General features: G+C 40.2%; 1 protein-coding gene across 3 annotated transcripts in view; it reads left to right on the plus strand.

The window, feature by feature from the left end:
- The first annotated feature begins 1092 nt into the window (after positions 1-1092).
- Positions 1093-24987, plus strand: part of TPK1 (thiamin pyrophosphokinase 1) — a 296432-nt gene continuing 272537 nt past the window's right edge. For all 3 annotated transcript variants that reach the window (XM_058832786.1, XM_058832787.1, XM_058832788.1), the window contains exon 1: positions 1093-1468. In XM_058832786.1, the coding sequence (XP_058688769.1) occupies positions 1452-1468 (17 nt within the window). In that variant the 5' untranslated portion in view covers positions 1093-1451. The remainder of the gene's footprint in view (positions 1469-24987) is intronic.

Raw genomic sequence — 24987 nt, forward strand, 5'->3', positions numbered from 1 at the left:
CGGACGGACCGATGGACGGACTGGACGGAGGGAAGAAGGGGATGAGGAAGACATGGAGGGAGGGAGCGGCGCTCCTCTGCTGCCCTCTGCTGCGGGGCCCCGCGCCGCTGCGCTCCCTCCGAGCTCCCGGGAGAGCCGGGACAGCTCCGTGCAGCGAGGAGACGGGAACGGCGCTGGGAACTCCCGGTGCGAGGCGCTGCCCGGCCTGCCCCTGATGGAGCGGATGGAGACAGGCACCTGCAGGGACGAAGGACGGTCCAGGAGGTGGAAACACATTACTGACACATTTGAGGGGTAAAAACTTGCCCCCCTATGCTCCTAGAGCAAAGTTAAATTTCGCAGTGTTATCCATTTTATGCCTGAAGATGATTAACACCCCAGTTAAGAGTTGTGAACGAGGGTAAACGATATATTTAACAAGCTTTGTGATGTTATTGGAATGATATTAACTGAAACTTAAGCTGCACCTATGAATGCGGCACCATTCTGGGCGAGCTGGAAGGGCACAGGCGGCACCGGCGGGGACAGCAGAGCATCATGCTGCCAGCCCTCCGCACGGCTTTCCCTGCATCCCAAGGGCGCCGGCACACAGGCGGCATCCGAGAGCATGAGCACTCAGGGCAGAGTTTTTATTTCTCTCCGGCTTCGATGGGCTCTAAGCGATTCGAGGACTTTCACCCTGAGCGAGGCGCTCGGTACAGCGCCGCAGGTGCCCGCCGCGAGTCGGCCCTTCCCGGCCTCCCCGAGCATCGCTGTACCGAGAGCGGCGCTGCTCAGGTGCCCGGAGAGGCCGGGTACCCCTTCGCTCGCTCCCGGTCCCCTCCCTTGTGCTCCTGCCCACATCCTCGTCCCTTTCCCTTTCCCTTTCCCTTTCCCTTTCCCTTTCCCTTTCCCTTTCCCTTTCCCTTTCCCTTTCCCTTTCCCTTTCCCTTTCCCTTTCCCTTTCCCTTTCCCTTTCCCTTCCGCTCTCCCGCCTCGGCGCGCGCACAGGCGCTGCCGGGGGCGGGGCCGCCCCTTACCCCGCCCCTCAGCGCAGGCCCCATAGGCCTCCGCCGCTGCCAATCAACGTGCCCCGTCTTTCCCCCCCCGCCGCTGAATCCACCGCCGAGCAACGGATTGCGGCGGCCATCGATTCCCTCGGCTTGTCCTGCCACCCCCGTCCCACGCACGTCCCGGTCCCGGTCCCGGTCCCGGGATGTAGGAGGACGAGCGGCCGAAGGTACCCAGCCATCGCCGCCGCCACGTCTCCCGGCGCGGCCGCCTATCGCCTGCAAGGGCGGGCGCAGCCGCCGGCGCGGCCGTGTGGCTGCAGGCGTTCCTCGGGGAGCCCAGGAAGGGGCACGGCTGTTCCCCGCCTGCCCCCCCGCCGCCGGTCCCGCCCGGCTCTCCGTGCCTTTAGCGTGTGCCTGCCCGTCCCGCGGGGCCATGGAGCGCGCGTTCACGCCGCTGGAATGCCTCCTGCCCGCCGGTACGGTACCGCCCGCCCCAGCCGCGCCGGCAGCGCGGGGAGGGGGGCGGCCGCGCCTCCCGCCCCGGCCCTGCCTCCCGCAGCCCCGCCGAGCCCCGCTGCGGAGCCGCCGCCGTGTGTCTGTCCCGCTTAGGCTGAGGTTTGGGCTCAGTGCAGCGTTAGGTACCGTGTTAACTCCCTCTGGAGTTCAAAACTGGCATTTAAACCCCGACCCCTGGGGGTTCAGTCGGTACTTTCCGTTTGCTGCCGCCGTTTTCTCGGCTTGGCCGGGCAGAGCGCTCCGGTGACTCCAGTCTGTCCCGCATCTCCTACCTGCGCCCTGGGGCGAGGGGTCCCCGGGCTTGGCATCCATCCCCCTTTGTGTGCCTTTGGCTCCCGCCTCCTGCCCGTGTGCTTTGCCCTAGAGCCACCCTTGCACCCTGCCTTGCCCTTCAGTTCTGCACAACAAAGCTTTGAGGTTTGTATTCAGGGTTTTCTTTGGTATTCCCAAGCTATCCAACAGTATTGTGGTTTTGATTTTATTTTTGAGATCTGAGAGCTGAGCTTTATTAATATACATCATTAACTTTATTATGTGTTTAAAGGATGGAGCACCTGTAATAAACACAGACCCATCCAAGTGGCTTGTACGCAGTTTGGAATAGGCACTTCTTCCACACTCTGTGTTTGCAGTGTCTGATTCAGTAGGGTCCAATTTGTTGTTCAGTGATACCATTATAAACAGTAAATATTTTTATCTTTCTCTAACGTGACTTTAAAGCTGCATAAAAATCATTTTGGCATAGCAGCTGAATTCTAACTGACACTGCTCTTTTCTCTATTCTGGCACAGACACCAGCTGCTGCATTGAGGTAAATGTTGTTATTTATTTACTAGTAAGATCTGTAATAGGAAGGGCAGAGTTTAACAGAATGCACACTTTTAACATTCAATACATTTTTACAGCTAGCAGTTTAAAAGCATGTTTAAATCCATTCCACTGTGATACATTTTTCAAGTCATGCTTTGCTCTGATTCTTAAAAACTTCTTCAGGGTATGGTCAAAACTACTAACAGGTAAAGCTGCAATCAAGATATTCCTGCCAGAAATGTGTATTTGACGCTGTGTGCCTGTGGACTTTGAGACACACTGTTGCTTTGGGTGGAAAGAGGGAATGAGCATGTAGGTGAGATTTTAGTGGACAACTTTGATTCATTGTGACATGATGTCCTCTTGTATACAATAAGTGATTACTGAGTAGGTAATAAGGCCAAACAAAAAGCTACCTTAAGAAGTTGATAAGAGGATTGAAGCACCTGCCCTGCGAGGACCAGCTAAGAAAATTGGGCTGTTTAGGCTGGAGAAGAGGTTTCTGTGAGGTTATGTGGAGACTTCATAGCAAGTGCCCCATATCTGAAGGGGGCCTACAGGGAAGCCAGAGAGGAATTCTCCATCCAGAGAATAGGACAAGTGATGGGACAAGGAGTAATGGGCTCAGATTCAAAGAGGGGAAATTTAGGTTATAGGTATTAGGAAGAAATTCTTTACTGTGAGAGTGGTGAGACACTGGAACAGGTTGCTTAGAGAGGCTGTCGGTGCCCCAGCCCTGACACTTTTCAAGGCCAAGTTGGATAAGGCCTTGAGCAATCTGGTTTAGTGGATGGTGTCCTTATCCAAGACAGGGTAGATTGGAACTATATAATCTTTAAGGTCCATTCCAACCCCTTAACTTTTTATGATTCTATAAATTTATCCCTGTCAAGTACTGGCATTGCTGTTTTATTACGAGATAGTTGCCTTTGATTGTACGATGGTAGAGCTACCATATAGGGATACATCAGTTTCCAGGAGTTGTCTTTTTCTTTGGCTATGTCTGGTTGGATTCAAAGATTGCAGATGTTTGTTCAGTTTCCTCATGACCCACAGCCTTCTAGTATAGTAGTTAGTTATACGGGCTGTGCCTGTGATCCTGTATTCATCAGGATCCTTGTCATCATTACAGATATTCATTACCAGCATTACCAATTGAACTAGCCTGCTCAAAGTATTCAAGGCTGAGCAGATTTATATGGCAGTTCCACCGTTTAAGTTCTGGTGTCCCATTTGGGGAATTCAGAAATAAGGTTTTCAAAATTGGATAGCTAAAATGAGCCTCCCAATTTCTTCTGGAGAAAATACCTACCAGTAGTTCCTCCATCTGTTTGTTTCATTGGGATAGGAATTTAAGTGTCCAAATAGTATAAAGCTAATCAATGAAGAACATGGCACTTCTTAGAAGTTTAACATGAGCTTACAAATTAAACCCTTTTGAGGCCACTATGGACCTTGTCCCTTTCCTTCTAATACTAGAAATAAATATCATGTGTAACAATGTGTAATAATTGTTTTGTAATTGTATATGTAACAATTAATTAGTTTGTTTCTCTTTTTGAAGTTGTTCAGAAATTGTGCTTTTTTTGATACAGGATAGAGTAAAACACCCCCAGGTTTTAGAACATTATAATATTAGATACCTGAGCTGGAACTTCAGGGCCATGTATGCCTTGGTAATTTTAGTCAGTGTAGTTAGAGCAAGTCCTTAGATCTGACATCTCTCTCTCTATCTCACCTGATTGATGTTCAAGTAGTAGATATTTGAGAACTACTGTGGTAACTAGTATGCTCAGGACCTTTGAACATTATTCAGTCAAACAGCTGGAGCACAGTTGAAAATCACCATGCTACAGTCAGAACACCGTGCTGTGGACTTTAGAACCGTCTTGATTTGCTTAATGTAGTTCAGAATAACAAGACAGAATTTAAAGTGGGATTAAATCTAAATTAATGTCTTGCACACTGAAACAAATATATTTTCATTTCCTTATGGAGTGAAACCTTTAAAAAGGCTCTCAGAAGGCTCCACCACAGAAACCTGTGTGTTGTGTGAAAGAGTCAGGCAGAAGCTTCACAGGCAAGGCTCTTGTAGAAGGCTCATAATGATGTCACACTATAGCCTATGAATTAATGAGAAGAGTAGCTTTGTTTATTCTGGAGCATCCTTTGATACACTCGCCATTTCCCTCCTGCTGTTTATATCCTTTTCTTGCACTGTCATTGCCTCCTGCTGCTTGTCCCAGACTGTGCTGCAGGCACTTCTGCAGAGAGACAAGTGTTTCTAATTTATTATTTTAATACCGTGAACTTTGGGAGCTGAGTGTGCTGTGCTTTGTGACTGCTTTACAGTGGAAGTACTGTAGCATCCTCTAATAAGGTTGCCCCTGAATACCACTTGAGATTATGAGAAGGGAAGAGTGCCAGTTTCCTAGGCTGTGTTTTCTCACAGGGAATGCTTTACATTGCCTGCCATAGCATGGCCTGGATTCTTTCTCATTTCCAGATGTGATTAATGGTCCCTTGCCTTGCACAGTCCTTAAAATGCTGCTCAATATTGGTTATATCAAGTGGAGTGATGCAGAAGGAGGCTGTCTTGCTCAGTTTATAATCCAACAGCTCCCAATATGAGTGTCTTGCCTTGTAGAGGTGGAGGGACTGCAAAGAAACAGCAAATCTTATTTATCCCTCTGCTCTCTTCTGTGCCTTGCAGAGGGTATGTTGGAGCTGAGCTTGCTCTGAGTGGCAGAGCCTGTGCTACCAGTGAGAGCTGGTTTTCTTGTCCCCACTTCTCCATGCTCCAAGTCAAATGCAGTCCTGAACTACACTGTGTTTGGAACTGGTGGTTAAGACTTGGTTTGCTCAGAAGTGGGTGTGCTGTCTTTATCTCACTGAAGCAAGGTCATCTATATGCCCTGAGAGACAGATCCACAACAAGTGGGACCAAAGATTGCTTCAGAATTATGGAGAAAATATATAGTTATCTCTGTGTGCTAAGGGACTATAAAATTCTGCATTGAATTTAAAGCAAAGAGAACAAGAGGAAGCAGCAACATGCTTTGAATGCTCTTCCATCATTCTGCAAGCTTGATTGTCTCTTGCTTTACTCTGTGTATTCTCCTGAAAATGTTACTGGCTGTAAAGGAGCTGCCTCTGAAAGGATTGTATCACCATATTCCTTTTAAATGCCTGGGGCTTGAACTTCTTCCTTAATGCTCCCTTTTATCTGACACTAAGGATTCAAAATTATTTTGTGAAACAGTCACATGTTTGCTATTCAGTGAATGACCTCCAGCCCGGTACATGTGCCAATGGCTGTTTAAATGTCCCTTTACTAGAGCTCTGCATGGTATCTGTGATGCATTATCTTGCCATCTAATTCACAAAGCTCTGTGACAGAAATCAAGACAGTCATAGGCTTAGAAAATCAACCTGATACTCTCTGTTAGTTCTTGAATATTAAAGGTGTATGGAAAAGGTGTGGAATCCTGAACTATTTGGATAGTTCTGCAAATTTTCAGGATTTGTGCCACAGGTGTTGGGTCAGACTAGTGAAGTTTTCAAGTGAATCAGGTCATTCAAAAGCTGTTACTGAATTCACCTAAACTGAAAAAGTGCTAGCAGGGGTGTCAGTTCTTTTAAGACTACTACTGGCATTCCATAATAAAATTAGGAAGCACTTCCATAGGGCTGTTACATTTTTCTGTGTTTTTAACTGAAGTACTTTCAAAATGCTTTTTTTTTCTGTGAATGTTGCTGGCCTGCTCCTGTTCTTCATTTCATTTAAGTAGCAGGACTATTCATCTAGTCTAGTTACCTGAAACTCATTAGTTTGTTTTTGAAGTAGCTGTTAATATTCAGCTACTCAGACCCTGCTGCTTGCTAATCTGCTGTGCTGGGTCAGCATTTGCTTTGTAAGTATTATTGTATAGATTACTCACAGGTGCACTTACAAGTGTCAGTGCACTGACAGGTTCATATCTTGCAGTCACTAATAGGGCATTTTGAGTGAGAATATGATGGCAAATGGGTCTAAGGTCATCTCAAAAAGCACAAAAAGAAAAAAAAACACACAAGAAAAGAACACACAAAAAACTAAAACAAAATCCACCTCCAAAACCCCCAGAAATAAGCAGCCTAACAAAAAGAACCCCAAACTAACAAAAAAATCTTCAAGACCCTATCGAGTATAAGATCAATAATGATGTTACTGGAATTTCTGAGACAAAAACTCACATTCATTACTGCTTGCCCAGATACTAAAGCACCTGGATAAATTAAAGTCCTTTTGGAAGGTCTTGTTATTTTCCATCAGCTGAGGCTTAAAGCTAGGAAATACACTAGCTGATCTCCTGTAGTCTTTTTTGGTTTGGTTTTTTTTATAGCTTTTTTCTTTTTTTTTTTTTTTTTTTTTTTTTTTTTTTCCTGTGATTTAAAGAGATAAGGAGGTGGGAAGTATACTTGTTCCAGTCATCAAATGTTCATGTTGCTTGTATCCAATTAAATGTGTGCAGGAGTACTGAAAACCATTTAAACTTATTAGTGTTTAAAAAGCAAAATATTAATCTTTAAAAGGTCCAGGAAGTCAAGGAGAAGAGTGGACTTTCAACTTTCGTTTCTCTTGTGCTGTATTCACTTGCATGTCTCTGATCAGCCCTTAAAACACTATAGCAGTTTCACAGCACCTTTAACATAGTGTTGTATCTCAAATCTGTGTGTATGCATCTAGTTTTAGTTTCTGGAAGTAGAAAACAGAAGAGGCTTTGTTTGGTTTTTTTTTCCTGTTTACAAAGCTCGTCTAAGTCTGATTTATGGAGAAATTGAATATGAAGCATAGAAATGAAGCACTTTATTTACACAGGAAAAAACACACACAGGTAGATTTCAGATTTTTCAAGATCCAAAATAACAAATCCCAGTCATCCGTGTGTCTTTGCTTTAGGTTTGAACATCTTGAGATTTTTATCAAAGCTTAATCTTTGTAGAAAACAGCAGAATCAAGAGTGAAATCTAAAATCAAGAATCTTAAAAAAAGCAAACTAAAAAAAAAACCAGGTAAAGAAGCCACCTGAAAACAAGTTGAAGGGTTAATAGCTTCTTTTCAATAGTCAATTCTCATCAGCTTTCACTTCTAATGAGTTGTAGGTTTGGATGTAAGATCAGGGGCTAGGACCTTTAAGAACAATGCTGTCAACTTTGTCCAGGGAAATTACTAGTTAGAAATGTAACCATTTTTTATTCTGTGTGACATAAAAATAACCATGCCAGTCTCAGAGTACCATTATTGAAAAATGTGGATAAAAGGAGGGGGGATGCTTCTCTCCCTCTGCCCTCAAATTAAACAAAACCCCCAGATTAGCAAATAAACCAACAAACCACAGAACCAACCCACAAACAAAAATACCAACAACCCAGTAGTAGATTTTATCCAGTACAAAATGTAGTAAGTCAACAGGAGAGAACTCAGGTGTATACAACTGCTTTTTGGTACATCATGGAACATTTCCTATCTCTGGTTTATACACAGAGAGGGGAATTTGCAGTGTGTCCAGCAAGGTGAATTAATCTGATCTACAGCCAAATAATTTCAAGATGGAAAAGAACTATCAGTTGTCCCTTCTACCAGAGTATAGCTGACCACACTGAAATATAACCAGTTCTTCAGATTTTTTTTGCCTTGCATTTTTCTATAAAATATGGCTGTGGTGAATTAGATGTGAGTTTATGGAAATAGGTTCTCCATTTCATTCAGCTCTGACCTTAAACATGAGGAATATGATTAACAGTGTTTGTGTAGTACTGCCTTTGCAAAATTAAAAAGAGAATTGAGAATTCAAAGTTTTACAGGAACCTTCTGTTAGTTAAATTCTACATAGAGAGCACACTTAGTAGCTTTTGGATTGTTTTAAATTCAATCTATTGCTGTATATCCAATAGCAGTTTAAGCTGCTGGAAGGCTTTTCCTGTAATTTCCTAGCTTTGAATTTTATTTTGAATGGCAGTTGAATTTTCACAGTGTTAGTGCTGATTCTTTGTAGCTTATGTTGATGGATTGTCTGCCAGGCTTCCTCTCTGGCAGGACAGGAGCTGGAGGGATGCATGTGCTTATCAGGCCAATTGAAATAAATGGGAAGCTGGCCAGTGAATTCAGTAGGAGCAGAACCTGTACCCTCACTATTTATTTATTCTATAGTTGTGACTGGTGGTATGGGTTCTATTTGGTTTTATTCCTTGTTTTCTCTTACTGTAGCTCTTTTTTTCTGGCCTATCCTTTACCCCAAATTAACTGGTCAACACTGATACTGGGTAACACAGCAGTAAGTGAGTAGTTAAGAAGTATTTATATGCACAGTTTTTGACCAAATTTTTTGCATTACAACAATAGTTCAGTGTTTTTGGTGCTAAAAACTGTCTGCGTGTCTGACAGAAGGAAGCTGGCTTTACTGCAGAAGGAAAATATGTTGATGTTACAAAGCACTGGGGATTCGACTAGAAAAGCTTTGACTTCCAGGAGTGTTAGTAAGGGTGTCTGTGGACTTGCTTGGTGCAGACACAGCAAAGTGTGTCACGAAAGGCATTCTTTCTCTTTTTTTCTCTTTTTTCCCCACAGACACAATTCACAATTATGTATTCTGTATAAGCACACATGAAAGAAGGGAACTCAGTCACCAGTATGGGTTGGGAGCTGACCTGCTAGAGAGCAGCTCTGCTGAGAAGGCCCTGGGAGTCTTGGTGGATGGCAGGTTGACTATGAGCCAGCAGTGCCCCTGTGGCCAGGAGAGCCAATGGTATTGTGGGGTGCAGCAGGAAGAATGTGCCCAGCAGGTCAAGGGAGGACCTGATCCTGCCCCTCTACTCAGCCCCAGTGATGCCACATCTGGAGTGCTGTGTCCAGTTCTGGGATCCACAGTACAAGAAAAACATGGGACTACTTGTCCAGTGAAAGATGATCAGGGGTCTGGAATGTCTCTTAGGAGAAGAGACTGTGAGAGCTGGGCCTGTTTCTTCTGGAGAAGAAACTAAGGGGGTATCTTATTAATGGATATAAATATCTCAAAGGTGGGTGCCAAGAGAATGATGCCAGACAGTGGCCCCCAGCGACAGAACAAAGAGCAATGACCATAAACAAAAACACAAGTAGTACCAGCTCGACATAAGAACTTCTTTACATTAAGGGTAACAGAAATCTCGAACAGGTTGCCCAGAGAGGTTGTGGAGTCTCCCCTCTGGAGATATTCAAAATGCACCTGGATGAGTTCCTGTGTAACTTGCTCTAGGTGACCCTCCCTTGGCAGGAGGGTTGGCCTAAATGATCTCCAGAGGTCCATTCCAACCTTAACAATTCTGTGATTCAGATTTTGTAGCAGAAGGGCGCTGGTGTGTCAATGAAATCTGTGTGTGAGTTTTATTTGCTTTTATACTTAAAGCTAATTTTAAGTGTGGCAAGCGAAGTGCTGACCCATAGACCAGAGCTAAGGCTAAAGGTCTAGTTTTTCAGGATGAGTTAAAAGGCTGTTTGTTTGAAACTGCACCTGGGCATTTGTTCAGCAGGTGATGTGACTTAAATCACTCAAAATGTTCCTGGAGTTGACGTGTCACAGAGCAGCTGTGGAAACAGCATCTTTCTCTAGGTGCTCCATTTTGAGACTTTACACTCTTGATGAGAGTTATGTATGGGGAAATGCTGGAGGCTGAAGTGGGCTTTATACCAGCGAGTTTAACCTGCATATCAGTAATGCTTACAAGGCATCAAGATCTCTGTCTGCTCTAAGTGTAACCGACAGTCTCTAATGCAGACACTTTGAGTCAGGCAACACTTTCATTTCAGGAAATTAGTGTTCTGCAAGCTGTAGTGGGTAAAGCACAGCCTTGTGCATATAGCCTGTGTCCTCATATGGAGCTGTTTCCCTGTTCAGTTTACAGATATGTTTAATAAGAATCTAAGCAGTGTTTTGCTGTACTGTGAATCCAAAAGAGAAGACATGTTAGAGGGCAACTTGAGAGTCAAGCAGCTAAAGATCCACTGCTTGGACATTTGTACTGCCAGAAGTGCAGTGTCTTAGCTTTGTGTATGCAACAAAAATAGCTTTTGGGCAATGTGTGATCACCTAATTTCATAATGAGTCAACTTGAGCACAGTGGAAGTGATTAAGCTCTGATGTGAAAGCGTTTGTCTCCATATTGCCATTTCCTGCTACAAATGGAAACTTTTCCTTTCAAGTTTCCTAAAGAAGAGCTTGATTTATTCTTAAAAAAAAAAAAAACAAACCACAGAACAGAAGAAGAAAAGGGGACAATACTGAGGAAACTTTTGTTAAGAGCAAGGTAATGTTTGGCTTTCTGGACTTGGCACAGCAGTGTTCTTGAAAGGTACAACTGATCTGTTGACTCTACTGTCATGAGACCTCCAGCTCTGGTGAGCCCAGAATAAGGACATGGATCTGCTGGAGGGCCACAAAGATGATCAAGGGGTTGGAATACCTTCTCTATGAAAACAGGCTGAGAGAGCTGGGATTGTTCAGCCTGGAGCAGAGAAGGCTCTGGGCGGACCTTAGAGCAACCTCTAAGGCTTCCAGTACTTCAAGGGGACCCTACAAGAGAGCTGGTGAGGGACTTTTGCCAAGGACATGTAATAGGGCAAGGGGGAATGGGTTTAAGGTGAAAGAGGTTAAGTTTAGATTGGGTTTGAGGAGAAAACTCTTGACTGGAATAAGATGCCCAGAGAAGTTGTGGATGCCCCATCCCTGGAAGTGCTCAGGGCTAAGGTTGGATGGGACTCTGAGTAACCTGGTCTCGTGGAAAGTATCCCTGCCCATTTCATGGGGGTTGGAACTAGGTGATCTTTACGGTCCTTCCAACCTCAACCGTTCTATGATTTTATGACGTAACTTCCACTGTAGATTTGTGTTATCTTCAATTCTGTCTTCTTGAGGTGCTCATGTGTTCCTGCTGTTATCAAGAGTGCTTTCCTGTTAGCTCTGCTTTCTTTGCACAGAATCCACTGTGGGAGTGACATTTAGTACTGTCCATGCACAGGCTTTGAGCCTTTCTAATGACTTTGGTAACTATGAACAGAGGACTTAAATGGTCATTTTGTAGCTGTGGGAAATAAACTCCCTGATATCAGATGTTCTTCCTTGAACTGACTTGTTGGTAGGTTTTTTGGTTGGAAACACAATCTCTTGGTTCCCTGTGCCTCTGTTTGCACTGCTGTTCTTATGTACTTATGGTCAGTAGTAATGCTGCTGCTGTATTTACCTGATTCATAGTAACAGGTTTTGTCACTTGACCCTGTGGAAGAATTTCGTACTTTCTCTTAGTCTGCTATCCTGTCATAAGATCATAAGTTAAATTTTTGTGCCAGCAAAGCTCTTTAAGTCAGTAGGAAGTTTGACCTGCTGCGTAATGTTTTTGCTATGTTTCTGTGACCATGTTTGTCTTTTCTTTGTTTCTCCTCACACCCACAGCTGCTGTAGTTGTGTTGACAAAGCCAGTGTACGCCCAGTTACACAGAAAGCAGTTGCTACTTGGGAGGAGCAACAGCAGTGCTAGACAAAAAAAAAAGAAATCCCTTCCGTTAGCGTATACAACATGTACTCCATGAGCAGGGTTTTCTGACAGCAACATGGACAGAGTGTGTTGTAACATGGACGTGCTCTGCATGTCTCCTTTCACCGCAGCGGGCTGTCTTCCCTGCTGATGAAGTGTGAAGTGTGTATGAAATTATCCCTCAGTGTCTGGCGTCCCCAGAGAGGCCAGGGAGTGAGGAGAGCTGAGTTGTGGCCTTGCAATACCACTCAGTGGCGATGGCCATATGGTCTGGGATAGGAGGTGCTTCCAAGGGGGTCACAACACATGTTTGATAGCATACTTGTTGCCAAAAGCTTTGTGTCAGCCAGCTCCAGTAAGGTGGTGTTAGAGCTGTCGAAGGGGTGCACTTGAGGAGGAATGCTCCTTAGGTAACACATCCTGTAACCTGTTATTTGCACTGCTATTGCTGTAGCTGTATTTTGTCAGGCAGAGAAAGGTATTTATTTAGACAAAGGGAGACGCAGAGGTTGGACATAGGAGCCAGATGAATTCATAACCGAATCAGGTACTGATCTTTAACACTGGGAAGAATAGCCAACCATTATATTTATATATACAGTGAATATTTTTACCTAGTGAAACACTGATGTGGAATCTGCCTAAGTCAGTGGCAACTCAGCTTGAAACACAAATGACTTTCAGGCTATCCTTTATATAAAAGGCTAAACTAGATTGTCACAGCAGTCCTTTCTGGCCCCTTAGTCTATAAATTTGAAACGCTTGGCCTGCCAAAGGAGAGACTTCTTTTCCTTTCTCTTTAAGTAGAATGGACAGACTTGTGAGGAAAGAAAGGATCTGGGGATGGATATATCCTGCAGCATGGAGTATTAAGTGTCTAGTCATGTGAAACAAAGGAGGAGTTGGAGAATAAGGAGCAGATTCAGAACTCTTGTGATATGATTCAGAAATTTAGAGGGCGGTACTCTTCCCTATGTCTTGAGAAAGTTGTGGTTTTAAAATTGAAAAAAAAAAATCAACTAAAACACCCAAAAACCCTGTAGTATTTTGTTATTGTTCCTAGGTAGCAAGAAGAAGTTACTGCAGTAAGATTTTACTACACTGTGCTGAATTTACTGTTGGTTACCTTGAGCTATCAAAAGCTTTGAAATTATTTCCCTAGAATCTACTTTTATTTATCTATAAATATTATAATTGTGAATCCCACAAGGAGAAAAAAAAAGCTTGAATTTAGACAGTGAAACGAATAGTTATGCTAAACTTATATTACATTATGCACAACTATTCTGTTTCTTGTCCAGATTTACATTTCTTGAATACATTTGCTGAAATAAATAGCCATTTTCCTTTGAGAAGAGAACTGGAACTGAATAAATGTAAGGCCTCAGAGTATTAACAAAGGGGCTGAACTCTAAACCAGTGTAGTTATACAGTGCATGTAATATAAATTAGAACAGTAGAGAGGAAATCTAAAGTTAATACATAGGAAGAGATAGTAATATTTCGTGAGAGTTTATAAACTTATAGTTTTGTAATCTTATCCTTTGCTGTTTAGTCTTTGCTTTTCTTCTTTTCCCCAAGTGGCAAATACATATGAAAAATGCACATCTTATGATACAAATACTAGGTAAAAGGAATTTTGTTACTTTTCTTGATAGAAAGAGCCATGAAAAGAGGGGAATTTAGGAAGGAGATCCTGCTGTTCTATTCAGTGGAAGAACCTTTGCAGCTCACAGTGTATCTGTACAGAATTGTCCTATTCATAGTTTCCCCAAGAGCATACATAACAGACCTTGGAAATATGCACCAATTATATTGCAGTTGGGTAAGAAATGAATTTCAACTATAGCAAAGATGGCTTGAGTTAGATATTTGGGGAAAAACATGTAAGCAGCAGGAGGAAGCACTGGAATACATTATTTGAGAAGATGTAGTCCCTGTTGCTAGGAGCCTTTCCTTTCTCAAGGGTACATGAAGAAGAATGAAGTAGAATCAGATCAGAGAACTGATTCTACTTAGGGGCAGAAGAATAGACCAAATGTACAAAACTTCAGTGTACAAAACTGTAGAAGATTGAGATGGGAATTTAAGAATCATATCTGTAGAGTCAGAGGCAGTTTCCTGTGTGCATATTGGTCTCTGAAGGGAGGACAGGCCATTTCTGCACACATTCTCACTCAGGTAATCAGACCAACAGGATTTGTTCTTGTGGTCTATAGTTTTCATACTGTAAATGAATGATACTTTCTTCTGCAGTACAGCAATAATATTTATTTTTAGCTAAATCACAGAAGATGTCAAAGGTTCACAAGCATGTGAAAAGAGGTATGAGGAGTGAAGCCCTATAAGTTCTGAAATAAGGAGTGAAAACTGTGTAGCAATTGCTATGAGTTTTCCAGGTGGTGAAATCTGCCTCCCTGATTTCATTTGATCTGTTTCCATACTGCTGATAATTGGCACTTGAATTTTTGGAGGTTTCAGAGGGATTACCTTGAAAAAAACCCTGAACATTTACAAATTCTTGTATTCTATTAGTTTTTACAGATGATCTTTCATACTGATGAGAAACACAAGTGTCTTCTATACACTATGATAAATTTTCTAGGAATATGCTTTCTCTTGGAAAAGCAAAAGGGACTATAAATTTTCAAAAAGAAAGATTCTTCCAGATAATAGCTGCTAATTTATTTTTTTTCAAAAGGATTTTGAGGGAAAAAATTGGCAAGAGAATGCATCTGCAAAGAGTTTTTCTATAATTTAATCTACTTTATAGTGAAAGAGTTAACATATTTAGTTTTCATGCATATCACTCTAGAGAAAAATTCTGCTGCCACTGTAATTTCTATAGTCATTATCTCCAGTGAGAAAGTGTGTCTCAAATCACAGGATTTCTGTTGAGTTGAGGTACATCAGTTAAGGAATGTCTGCATTGTGTTCATCTGCTGCATTGGCAGATGGCTGAGGTGAACATCTACTCTCTCTTCAGCTTTAAAAATCAGAATTTGTGGCAGCGTTGTCAAAACATGTCAGCATTTGAGGGGTGGTGTGCAACAAACCACTGGCTCCACAACATATTCTTGGCACACAAACTGGGGCTTTGAAACAAGCTATATTCTTACTGTACAGCTGGGGGTTTTGGAGGGTTTTTTCTTTTTGTTAGTTGCAGTTTTTAGTTGCTATATACATAAAGTTTGAGCTACTAACCTGCAGCAGTTAGAGGAAGGGTATGACACTGAAATGTTTTCATCAATACCTCACATCAAGAGACATGGGCTTTGCTTATATTGTGATTTATGCTTAACCCTCTGTCTTTAATTTGTTTTGGTAGCCCTGGATAGGTGTGTGAAATGACAGTGCTTAGTAATTCATAACAACTGCTTCATAGAAATGAAATGCTTAGAGATCACAAAGGGAGAGCAGGAGGCTGGGGAAGACTATTTCCTGGGCTGTTACATCCTAAGTTGCTGAATAGTCTGGAGTAGCAAAACACATAGTTGATTTCCCTAGGGAAGGAAATAGGGTTAGTGTACTGCTATTTTTTCTGCTACTCTCTCGCAGTAGGCTGTGATCTTAGATGGCACAGAAGGTAATGTTATAAAACTGAGGAAAGAAATGAAGCAAGATGCAGGAATAAATCTAAGTAATCTCTAATGATATGATGATTTGGATAGATGCCAAAAGCCATTCTTTTTATTAAGAAAAGACAACAGCCTGCCTGACAGGACAAGGATGACGTTTTGTTCTTTAGGGGCATCAAACTAGTTTTCCTGATTATTCCTGACATCATTCATGCTTCCTATGGGCTTCCTTACAGTTTAGAAGCAAGTTACCAATCTTATGTGAGAGTGAAACATGAATGGAATGTGTTTAAGGATTGAAATATGTTCACATTGGCACCAAATCCTGAAATCATGATGTCAGAATTCCAGAATAAGATGGTGGGGAACAGTATAAGATACCTAGGCTATGTTACAGAGGCAGACACAGTGAGCTTCTTTGAATGTAATACAGAAAAGTCTCTATTAAGGCATTTATATGCACCTAATACTTCTGAAGTTTAGGTTTAACTAGAAGGGTGAACTTTAAATGTATTATTGCTGTATTTTTTTCACACCCTCAAGTCCTCACAGGACATCTTTGGTAGAGGAGGTAGATGACAAAGTGCTATTCCTGCCTTGAATGCTTTAAAGTTTCATTTTGCAGAGAGCAGCCTCCTGTCTGAGCTGAGCCTGAACCTGAGTAGAGGCACAGCTTGTACAGCATTGACAGCCAAAAAAGAGCAGCTAAAATAGCAGAGGTACCAAAGAGGTATTTTGCAGATCATTAGATGTATATAGAAATTCAAAAGATAGCTTAAACAGTATCTGTTGTTCTACAAATCTGATAATTCATTTTAGTCTTTGACATCCTAGTGCTTTACAACATTTTGTATGTATTATGTAGGGTTTGTTCTGACACTACAGATGTTCACTGGAGTACACTGTTTCTCAGCTATTAAGTACAAAGTTATTTTTTTCTTCATAGCCATGACATTTATTTTTAGCCTTAAATGTTAATATTGCTGATTATTCCACTTTTATGCAATTGTCCCTGGAAAAGGCTTTAGTGTTCTGCACAAACGGTTGCATTTTGTCAGTTTTTTAATTTCCAGTTATCATGAACCTGAAGGTTCACAGGTTACTTTCCCAAGTCCTATGCTGCATGATATTGGGAAAGCTTTTAACCTTCTTTTGCCTTATTTCCTCATCAACAAATTGGAGGAAATTAGACTTTCTGAAGTACTGTGTTGAAAAGTTCTGATGCTTAGACAGTAGTAAAGGCACTTTTTTTCTTTCTTTCGATGTTCATGTCAATTGTGGGTTTCAAGTTAATACTGATTGCTTAGAACCTAAAGAACATTCCTTGAATCCTTGCAGAAAGGATGTCATTGCTGTTCCTTAGATTATAGCCTCTGTTTCTGGCAGTTTGAATGCCATCATCAGAAACAAAGCAAATACAGTTGAACAGATGCGGTATAAAATAAATATACAGGTCCTACCAAGAGTTTTTTTTGGCTTCTTTTTCTGAGATAATCTATTCATCACATTGTTGATTTGACTGCTGTTTTCAGTTCATAATACAGCAGATTACAAAATCTGTGACAAAATCACAGGAAAAAGTATTTTTAGGAAAGATCACTCAGAATGTTATGGTATTTAGGAGCTAAATTAAGAATTCAGTCCTTTCAGAGGTAATCTGACCGTTGTAGAAATGCAGCTGACTACTGATGGGCCTCTGGCATTTCATGACAACATTTATATAAATCCAGAGCAAGCTCTGCTTTTTTAAGAAAAGCAAAGAGAAGAGATTCATTTGGTTTGGGGATTCTACCATGAGCCCATGACACAGTGCTAAATGTGATGTGTCTTTTCAATTGACCTTTATCTTAACTTTAATATTTCATAACCTCTTTGGGGAAGCTGTTTTATCTGATTCTTTCATGTGTGAAAATTTACTTTACTATCCTTTATCACCTTTTATGCTGTTTAAGTGGATATTTATGTTACTACATTAATAATAGTGTTATGAACAGACCTGACTTTTTGGGCATTTAAAATGCTTTTATAATATTAGAGCAGTACTTATACTATTTGTGTGATAAAGAATTCTGTCAATCACAAGCAAAAAGAGGATCAAAGATGCTGAGATTAGAAATCCTTTTTTGAAAGTCATGAGTTTTAAATAATAAGTACTTTTTTTCCTGGGATGCAGGAACAGCACCTGTAGCCTCTTTTGAAGGTTCAGATTCCCAGTCCTTTCAGAATGAGGCACTGTAGGTGGAAATAATTGGAAAATAACCTTGAAGGTTTCTGTGCCTATTTGAGTGTGAATGGATGTATGTCAGACCTAATTAGGTCTACTGAGAAAAACATAAATGTCAATCGTTTTTTACCAAATGCATCCAGCTTCTTTTGAGATTGTGAATGGGGTCCAGTGAGCATACAGCCTGCTTAATGTCACCTTTCTGTCTTATGTCTTTAATTCTGTCCCCTGTGATAGATGGCATTTGATTTTTCTTGAAAACAAAGTCAAAGAACTTGAAAGAAGACACTGCTACTCCAGTGCTTGCTTGGCTGATGTGTCCACATATAACTTAACTAATGCAGACCATTCAATGAAAATGGTTGTTTTTTTACCTCCCAGTGGTCTATAGGATTTAACTAAATCACAAAGATCTATTTCATTTGTTGGAAACTTGATAATCCCTCCAGTGCCTTGTCTAACCTACTTTTTTATTCTACAGCTATGATTTTATCAAATCCTTTTAGAAGTATGAAATGCACTGTTTTCAACCATGACTGTATGTAAAAGGATCTTTCCTACTTAATTACCTTAGGGTGCACCTATTGTACACACCTGTATTCACTTTCTTGGTAAGTGTGTTACTGTGGCATTGCCAGGTCATCATGAAATATGTACTGTCATTCAAATTTTTTCTCTCTGTGTGGGTTCTTCAGAAATATTTCTAAAATTCTAGCTGTGTGCTCCTGTAGTTTGCTAGAAATAAGTAAGGGATTCCCAAGGGAAACTTAAGAGCATAGTAGGAATAAAAATGGTGTTGCCTAGAAGTGGCATCACTCAGTCAGTAGAGTCTCTGATTGTGCTGGAAAGGAAAGAATGCACCTTGCTTTTAAATTTGTTTGGGGAATTTGGAGAGAAGTGGCAGTTTCATATTGTTCACATGAGAAAGTTTATTAAAAGGCATGAGCCCCACTGGGTGAGTAAACTTTTACAAATCCCTTTATGGACTGTATTTTGTTTCGTGAAAGCAGCCTTCCTCCATTCATCTTAAATATGTCCCTAAGCAAAAGAACTAAAAAAAACCCAAAAAAACCTCAAACCCAACTAAAGTAAAACTAGTGGGAGCTGAAACAAGAGTATCCATGCAGATTTTTATACAAATATAATTCAGTTAGTTGAAAATCATATCTTCCAGGTATCTATTCAGCATTTTCTTGGAGACAGTCCCTTACTAGGACTAGATAGGCGAGAGGCAAGTCTTTAATTTTCCAATGCTAGCATTCATATCTTTGAAATCAGAAGAAAAATCGTAAAAAGTCTAATTTTGGCCCCGATTTGAATAATAGACTGCAATTTTGGTAACTGTTCACATACATGGCTTGTCACTAGAAAACTTAAGATTTGAGCAACTGACTCCCTGCTTTTGGTGTCTCACTTTCTAGAGACCCAGAGGCCCATGGAACTAAGTTCTGTGCCTTGCAATTCTCAGAGAAGTGTGTGTGATTCAGCAAACATGTGGTCAGTGCTTGTAGCACCAGATGGTCTGGAGATTCCTCTGTACATTGTGCTTCTGCCACTACGGTTTGGTAGTGATTTGTATGTGAATGCATGTGTTTCAGATTAGTAAAATAACTGTCACATTTCTGAGGGCTGAGACTTTACTCTTTGCAGACCTGGTCATTGTAACATGCAGAGTAAGTATATAGGCTGGCTAATTGGAATTAAAAAGGTAATTACTGGGAAAATGCTTATTCTTTTTCTCTTGAGAACACACTGTTCAACAAGTCATTATTAAGCAATTATATTTTATGCAACATTACAGGTTTGCTTGATGGTATGCTGACAATGTCCCAAGTTCTTGAAAGGCTAAATTAACAAGGGATGTTTCTAGATAACAGGAGAGGGTCTTATTATCTTCTTAGACTTCTTGAATGTTCTGCAGCTAGGGAACATTTCTTTTAGGATGGTCTGCTATTCCTTTCCTTATTGTCACTCTCCTTATTTCTGGAAATTTTCCAAAGGTATTCCATATTATCTCGTTTTTTTCTAAGCAGTTTTTTTTATTTCATATTTTTCTGGGCATGAGGGATGCATTATTAAGAGAGAATAGCAAGTGGTATGTAAAAAGGAATTTAGACCTGTGTTTGCATTGAAGTACATCCTGAAAGATGAGGCCTCTAGGCTAGGGGAAAGTAATATGTAGACTAGTTCTTATTAAAAAGAATTCACATACTAGTTCCAAGACAACAGAGAGGATATTTGTAGTACAAATTATGAAAAAAGAGCAAAGCAAAGCACTAAGGGAAGTTGAGATGTGTGTGGTCATGCTTAGTAAATATGGCATGCAAACCCTTAACTGCCAGTCTGTGCCTGTGGAATTGTGGCACCTGGTAAATCTGAGGGATTTTTAAGGATAATATATATAGTGAACTTTTCACAAAAGTGGGATGGTTTAACAAGAAGCATTGAAAATTCAAGTGTTGCTTATAGGTCTTTTAGGCTGAAATTATTGCAGGACATCCATGAACAAGACATTAACAAGATGTCAGTACTGACAGAGAGGAGCCAGCAACAGAGGGCAAGGACAGCATCATCATCTGATAATGATGCTAGTAGTGGGATCATTCAAAACAGTGGGAGGAGAGGGGTGATCAGAGGGCTTTCAGAGTTCTGTAAGTGAGTAAGCAGTAAAGAAATAACAAGGAAATACTTGGCAAGCAAAATAAAAAATGGAGACAGACTCATGAAAGGGTGATTGCTTGAGGAACATGTTGGCATTGTTAACCAGAGTCTTGGAACCATTCAATTCTCTGCTTCAAAAGCCCTTCTGAACCAAGGGGACTGAAGTGTTTGTATGCAATCCCACCTGCTGATGGCAAAGAAAGATTGCTTATTGCATAAAATGTCTTGATAAGTCTAAATCCCCTGTTGTTTCATCAGGTTATGTGAATTAAACTAGTGGTGTAAGCAGAATTGGACTTGGCATCTGTCATGCTTCTGTAGTGTCAGAAAAGTATTTTGTGAAACAATAAAAGCTAATAGCTATGGATTTCACTTGCTCCATTGTTGCATGTGCCTGCAACATTCCTTGGAGAAGAATCTTCCCTTTAAGCATTACAGATTCTTCAGAATGATTACCTGCACAGCTTACCGCTTTTTCAGTAAGCTCTCAACTCACTCGGTTTGCAATTACACCCAAGCCTTTTAGTTTTGTTTCTGATGCCTATAAAATTTCTTTCTAGTCTTAAAAAATAGCGGACCAATCCATGCCTTGAAGGAGGATGGATCTTTCAGATTTTTAGCATGTGCAAAAATGATAAACTCTGTTCAGATTCTTTATAGATGCTGTGGTTTTGGACATATTTGTTTGGATTTTGAGCCTGTGAACTCTTCAGGCCTTTTATCTTGTTCAATTTTATTTTCATATTCATATCTAAATTTTCATTTCACTTTTAATTAGTTTCATTATATTTGATGGCAAAATGTCACTTTATCTTCTTTGTTAATAGTCTAATTGTTTCCCTTGCCTTAAGTAATATCTCGTTAACTTTATAACCCATCTTTTACACATCACCTACAGAATTAATTTCCTGTGCATGTAGTTGTATTGTCTGCAGCATCTTTCCAAAAACTTTCTCAATTAACATTTTTATTGTTATATTGGTTTCTTGTCTGTAAGAATTAAGCTGAGAAGCCTGTTGATAAAATTTAATATCACTAGTTCATGGTTTTTTCCAGACATTTTTATTAAAAAACCTGGGTAATTCCCTGTTGGTGAAAGAGCTTAGCAGTTACATAGGTCTTTAAAAAAAAACCCCAAGCAACAACCTAACAAAAAGCCAAAAAACCCCAACTGCTGTGCAATAACTGAATGCTGTTTTCTAAATTCAAATTAAAATTGTCAATAAAGTTCTGGTGTGTGCAAACAACAGATGTGATTGGAGGTTTTACAGGAGAAGTGGTGAGTGTAGTGATTGTTGCCCTTAGTGAGTATTTTATTGCCGTTCTCTGTTAGTTACATTCATCAGAAAGAATTAGTCTGTGTAGACTGGAAACAGGTGCTGTAAGCAGGTATAGTGTAGCTTTTAAAATACTCTTTAATATTTCCCTCCTTTCATTGAAATTGCATGGCAGAAATAGAATGAAGTTGTGATAGACTGCTTCATCAGCTTTGGCCATCTTTTAAAATCTTTAATGGGAATATTGTTTCCTTCTCTGTGTGTGTGTGTGTGCAATACACCTTGTAGATTGTGATACACGCCTTGGCTTTCACATTCCAGTCGTTTTAGTGCCACCAAGGCCATCTGTGGAGGTGGTCACCTTGTTGGAAGGTGCAGTGCTTCTGCACAGGATCTAGATCTGTTATGTTATTAAGATGTTTTTTCACTGTACTTTAAGCTCTTTGTTGCAATTTATTTTGGGAGGGACAGAGCACTGAAAAGTCAAGTTATTAGTGCAGTGCTTATTATATATGTGTCACAGATGCAGGTGAAATAAAAACAAAAAAAATCTATTAAAAATGTACTTTGTGGAACTCTGTGGCTAAAATACAAGAGGTAGCATTTTTTAGAGGAAATAGACCAAACAAACCTCCAAAAAATGGTGATTCCCTATCACCCAGTAGATCCAAAGGGACAGATTGCCTACTCCTGTGGAGTTCTAGAAGATCAACCCTGTCCCACACCTAAAAGGAAGCTGCTGTGCTCACTATTTACAGAAGAGTGAGGTTAGATAAACGCCTGTGTGCCTTTACTGTACATCTGGAGTTGAGAGATTACTTTGTCCTGGGAAAAAATAGGAAAACCTTTAAAAGATGTCTTTGTCTTAAATTGGAACAAGAACTTGAATTCTCAAAGACATTCCTAAATTATAGTTAAGATCAACAAAAGCATTTTTATTTAAATGGTCTTTTTTTTTTTTTTTAATTTATTTTATTTCAAATGTGATTGTTCAAATTCATGTTTTAAGAGAACTTTCTTGTTCAGTGAAATATCTCACTTGGAGAATAATGAGTTAGGATATTTGAACAGCTTCAGAGATTTTGAAAACAAATGTGTTTATCAAACCTCATCTTTCCTGTGAACAGTTTTACTAATGAGTATTTATTCTGAGACAAAAAGATGAAGATGTTGTCTCAAAAATTGTCCCAGTTTGCTGTATCCTGCTGCATGTTTTTTTCTTCCGTAAACTCAGATATTATCAGTCTACATGATAAAATAAATGTGCTTCTTACAGAAATATTTTCATTTCAATGTTCTTTAAATTTAATGTCTACTTGTATTTCTTTGTAAGACAGCAAAATCGTGACAGTCAAGGAAAGACTACTTTGATAAATAATACAACTCTTACATAAAATCTAAGCAGTAGTTTATACCTCTTCCTCAAAAAGAAAGGCAGAACAATATAAGGTAATTTAAATAGACATACTTTTTATATTAATTTTCCTGTGTTTGCTAACAATCCTGGTGTACAGAAGATTATAGAGCATTGTAAAAACATTATGGGGAATCGTAAAATGGAAGTGATTCTTCCAAACTGTATAATTAAGCTATTTTTTTCTAATTAAGATGTATCTAGTGACAGATTCTCACCTGATATGTCTTCATATTTTCTCATTAATTTTGCTATTGTTGTGCCTGCTCGTGCTAGCACTAGTTCTGTATTTCCTACCTTTCTTTTAAGGTATGTAATCAGTAGTTAAAGTACTTCAAATACAGGAATTGCAGCATAAATATAGTTAGGAGTTTGACTTTACATCATTGAACTTGATAAATGTTTTGTTTGCCACAGGGTTAGATGAAAGCTGGATCAGAGCAGACCAAATTGACTGTATAGGGCAAACAGAGGCAATTTGGTACAGCTAGATTTAAAAAAAAAAAGGGAATGGGTAATGATGAGTGGTGTGGAGTGTTTCCATGCAAAGAGACTAAATGGATTAGGACTTCAGCTTGGAAAAGACAGAGAAAATATAGTAGAAGCCTATAAAATCATAATAAAAACCACAAACAAGTATTTTCTGTTTGTGGGGGTTTTGTTGTTTTTGTTGCTTGTTTTTTTTTAATGCCAAAGCTCAGAGTATAATATCAAATATGTTCCATGTTTGTAGCAAAATAACTAATTTTTGTGCAGATTGCAATTAAATTGTACAAGCTCACAGCCCCAGATACAGGGACAATTAAAAGTATTAAGATTTTCAGAGGGATTAAAGAAATTTATGTAGAAATAAATAGCAGTTGCTGTTAAAAGCCTGGATGCAGCCTTTGGCTCAGTTCATTAAGTACTGGATGCTGAATAACAATAAATGTTGTTTCATGCATATACAATTTCTGTATACTTCCCAAGTATTTTTTTTTCATTACCTTGTATTTAATTTATAACAAACTAAAGGTATAAGCTTAAGTGGAAGAGTAACAGTCTACAGCTTCCTCACAAAGAGGAAGGGGCAAGAGAGGAGGGGCAGAGACTGATCTCTTCTCTCTGGTGACCAGTGACAGGACCTGAGCGAAGGAACTGGAGTTGTGTCAGGGGAGGTTTAGGCTGGATAGTAGAAAAAGGTTTGCCTCCTCTGGAGGGTGGCTGGGCACTGGAACAGGCTCCCCAGGGAAGTCACACCACCAAGCATGACAGAAGTCAAGAAGCATTTGGAAAATGCCCTCAGGCACATGGTGTTACTCCTGGGGCTGTCCTATGCAGGGTTGGGAGTTGGAGTGTCCTTGTCATGTCCCTTCCATGTGGATATTCCATAATTTTATTATATTAATAAAAGCCTATCAGAATAATTTTCAATGCAATGAAATGCACTACTTTTCTCTGTTACTAGAACTGAATCACTGCTACCTTTTTTTTTTCTTTCCTGTCGTTTGTAAATACACAGTATTTGAGATTTTAAAGGGCTTTTGACTAGCACAGTATTTCATATTGACCTCATTTCAGATGTTAAGTATTCCTTGTGGAACTAAAGCACATCTTACAGCAAGCTAAAGGACAGAAGACCTTTTTCACTTTGATGCTTTGTAAAGCGCTTGAGTTCCTTGCATGGAAATGCAATATAATTATATTGATGGTGATTATGGCAAAGTGCTGAGGGAAATAATACAGGAAAGTGATTAGTTTCTTCTCTTCCTTATGAAAAAAATCTAACAAACCCCAAACTAACCAAAACTCGATGACTGAATAGTTCTGGGTATTTTTTTATCACTTGAGAGGTGAAAGCTGTGGAGAGACAAAGTAAATCTGGCTTGTAGTGTGTCGTGTAGGAATTTAACTTTCAGGAGTTCAGTATATTTACAGAGTGCCTACTTTAGTACCTGAACCCAGAAGAAAATAAATAAACTAGCTG

Source organism: Poecile atricapillus, chromosome 2 (assembly GCF_030490865.1).
Source record: "Poecile atricapillus isolate bPoeAtr1 chromosome 2, bPoeAtr1.hap1, whole genome shotgun sequence".
In the NCBI taxonomy this organism is placed as follows: Eukaryota; Metazoa; Chordata; class Aves; order Passeriformes; family Paridae; genus Poecile; species Poecile atricapillus.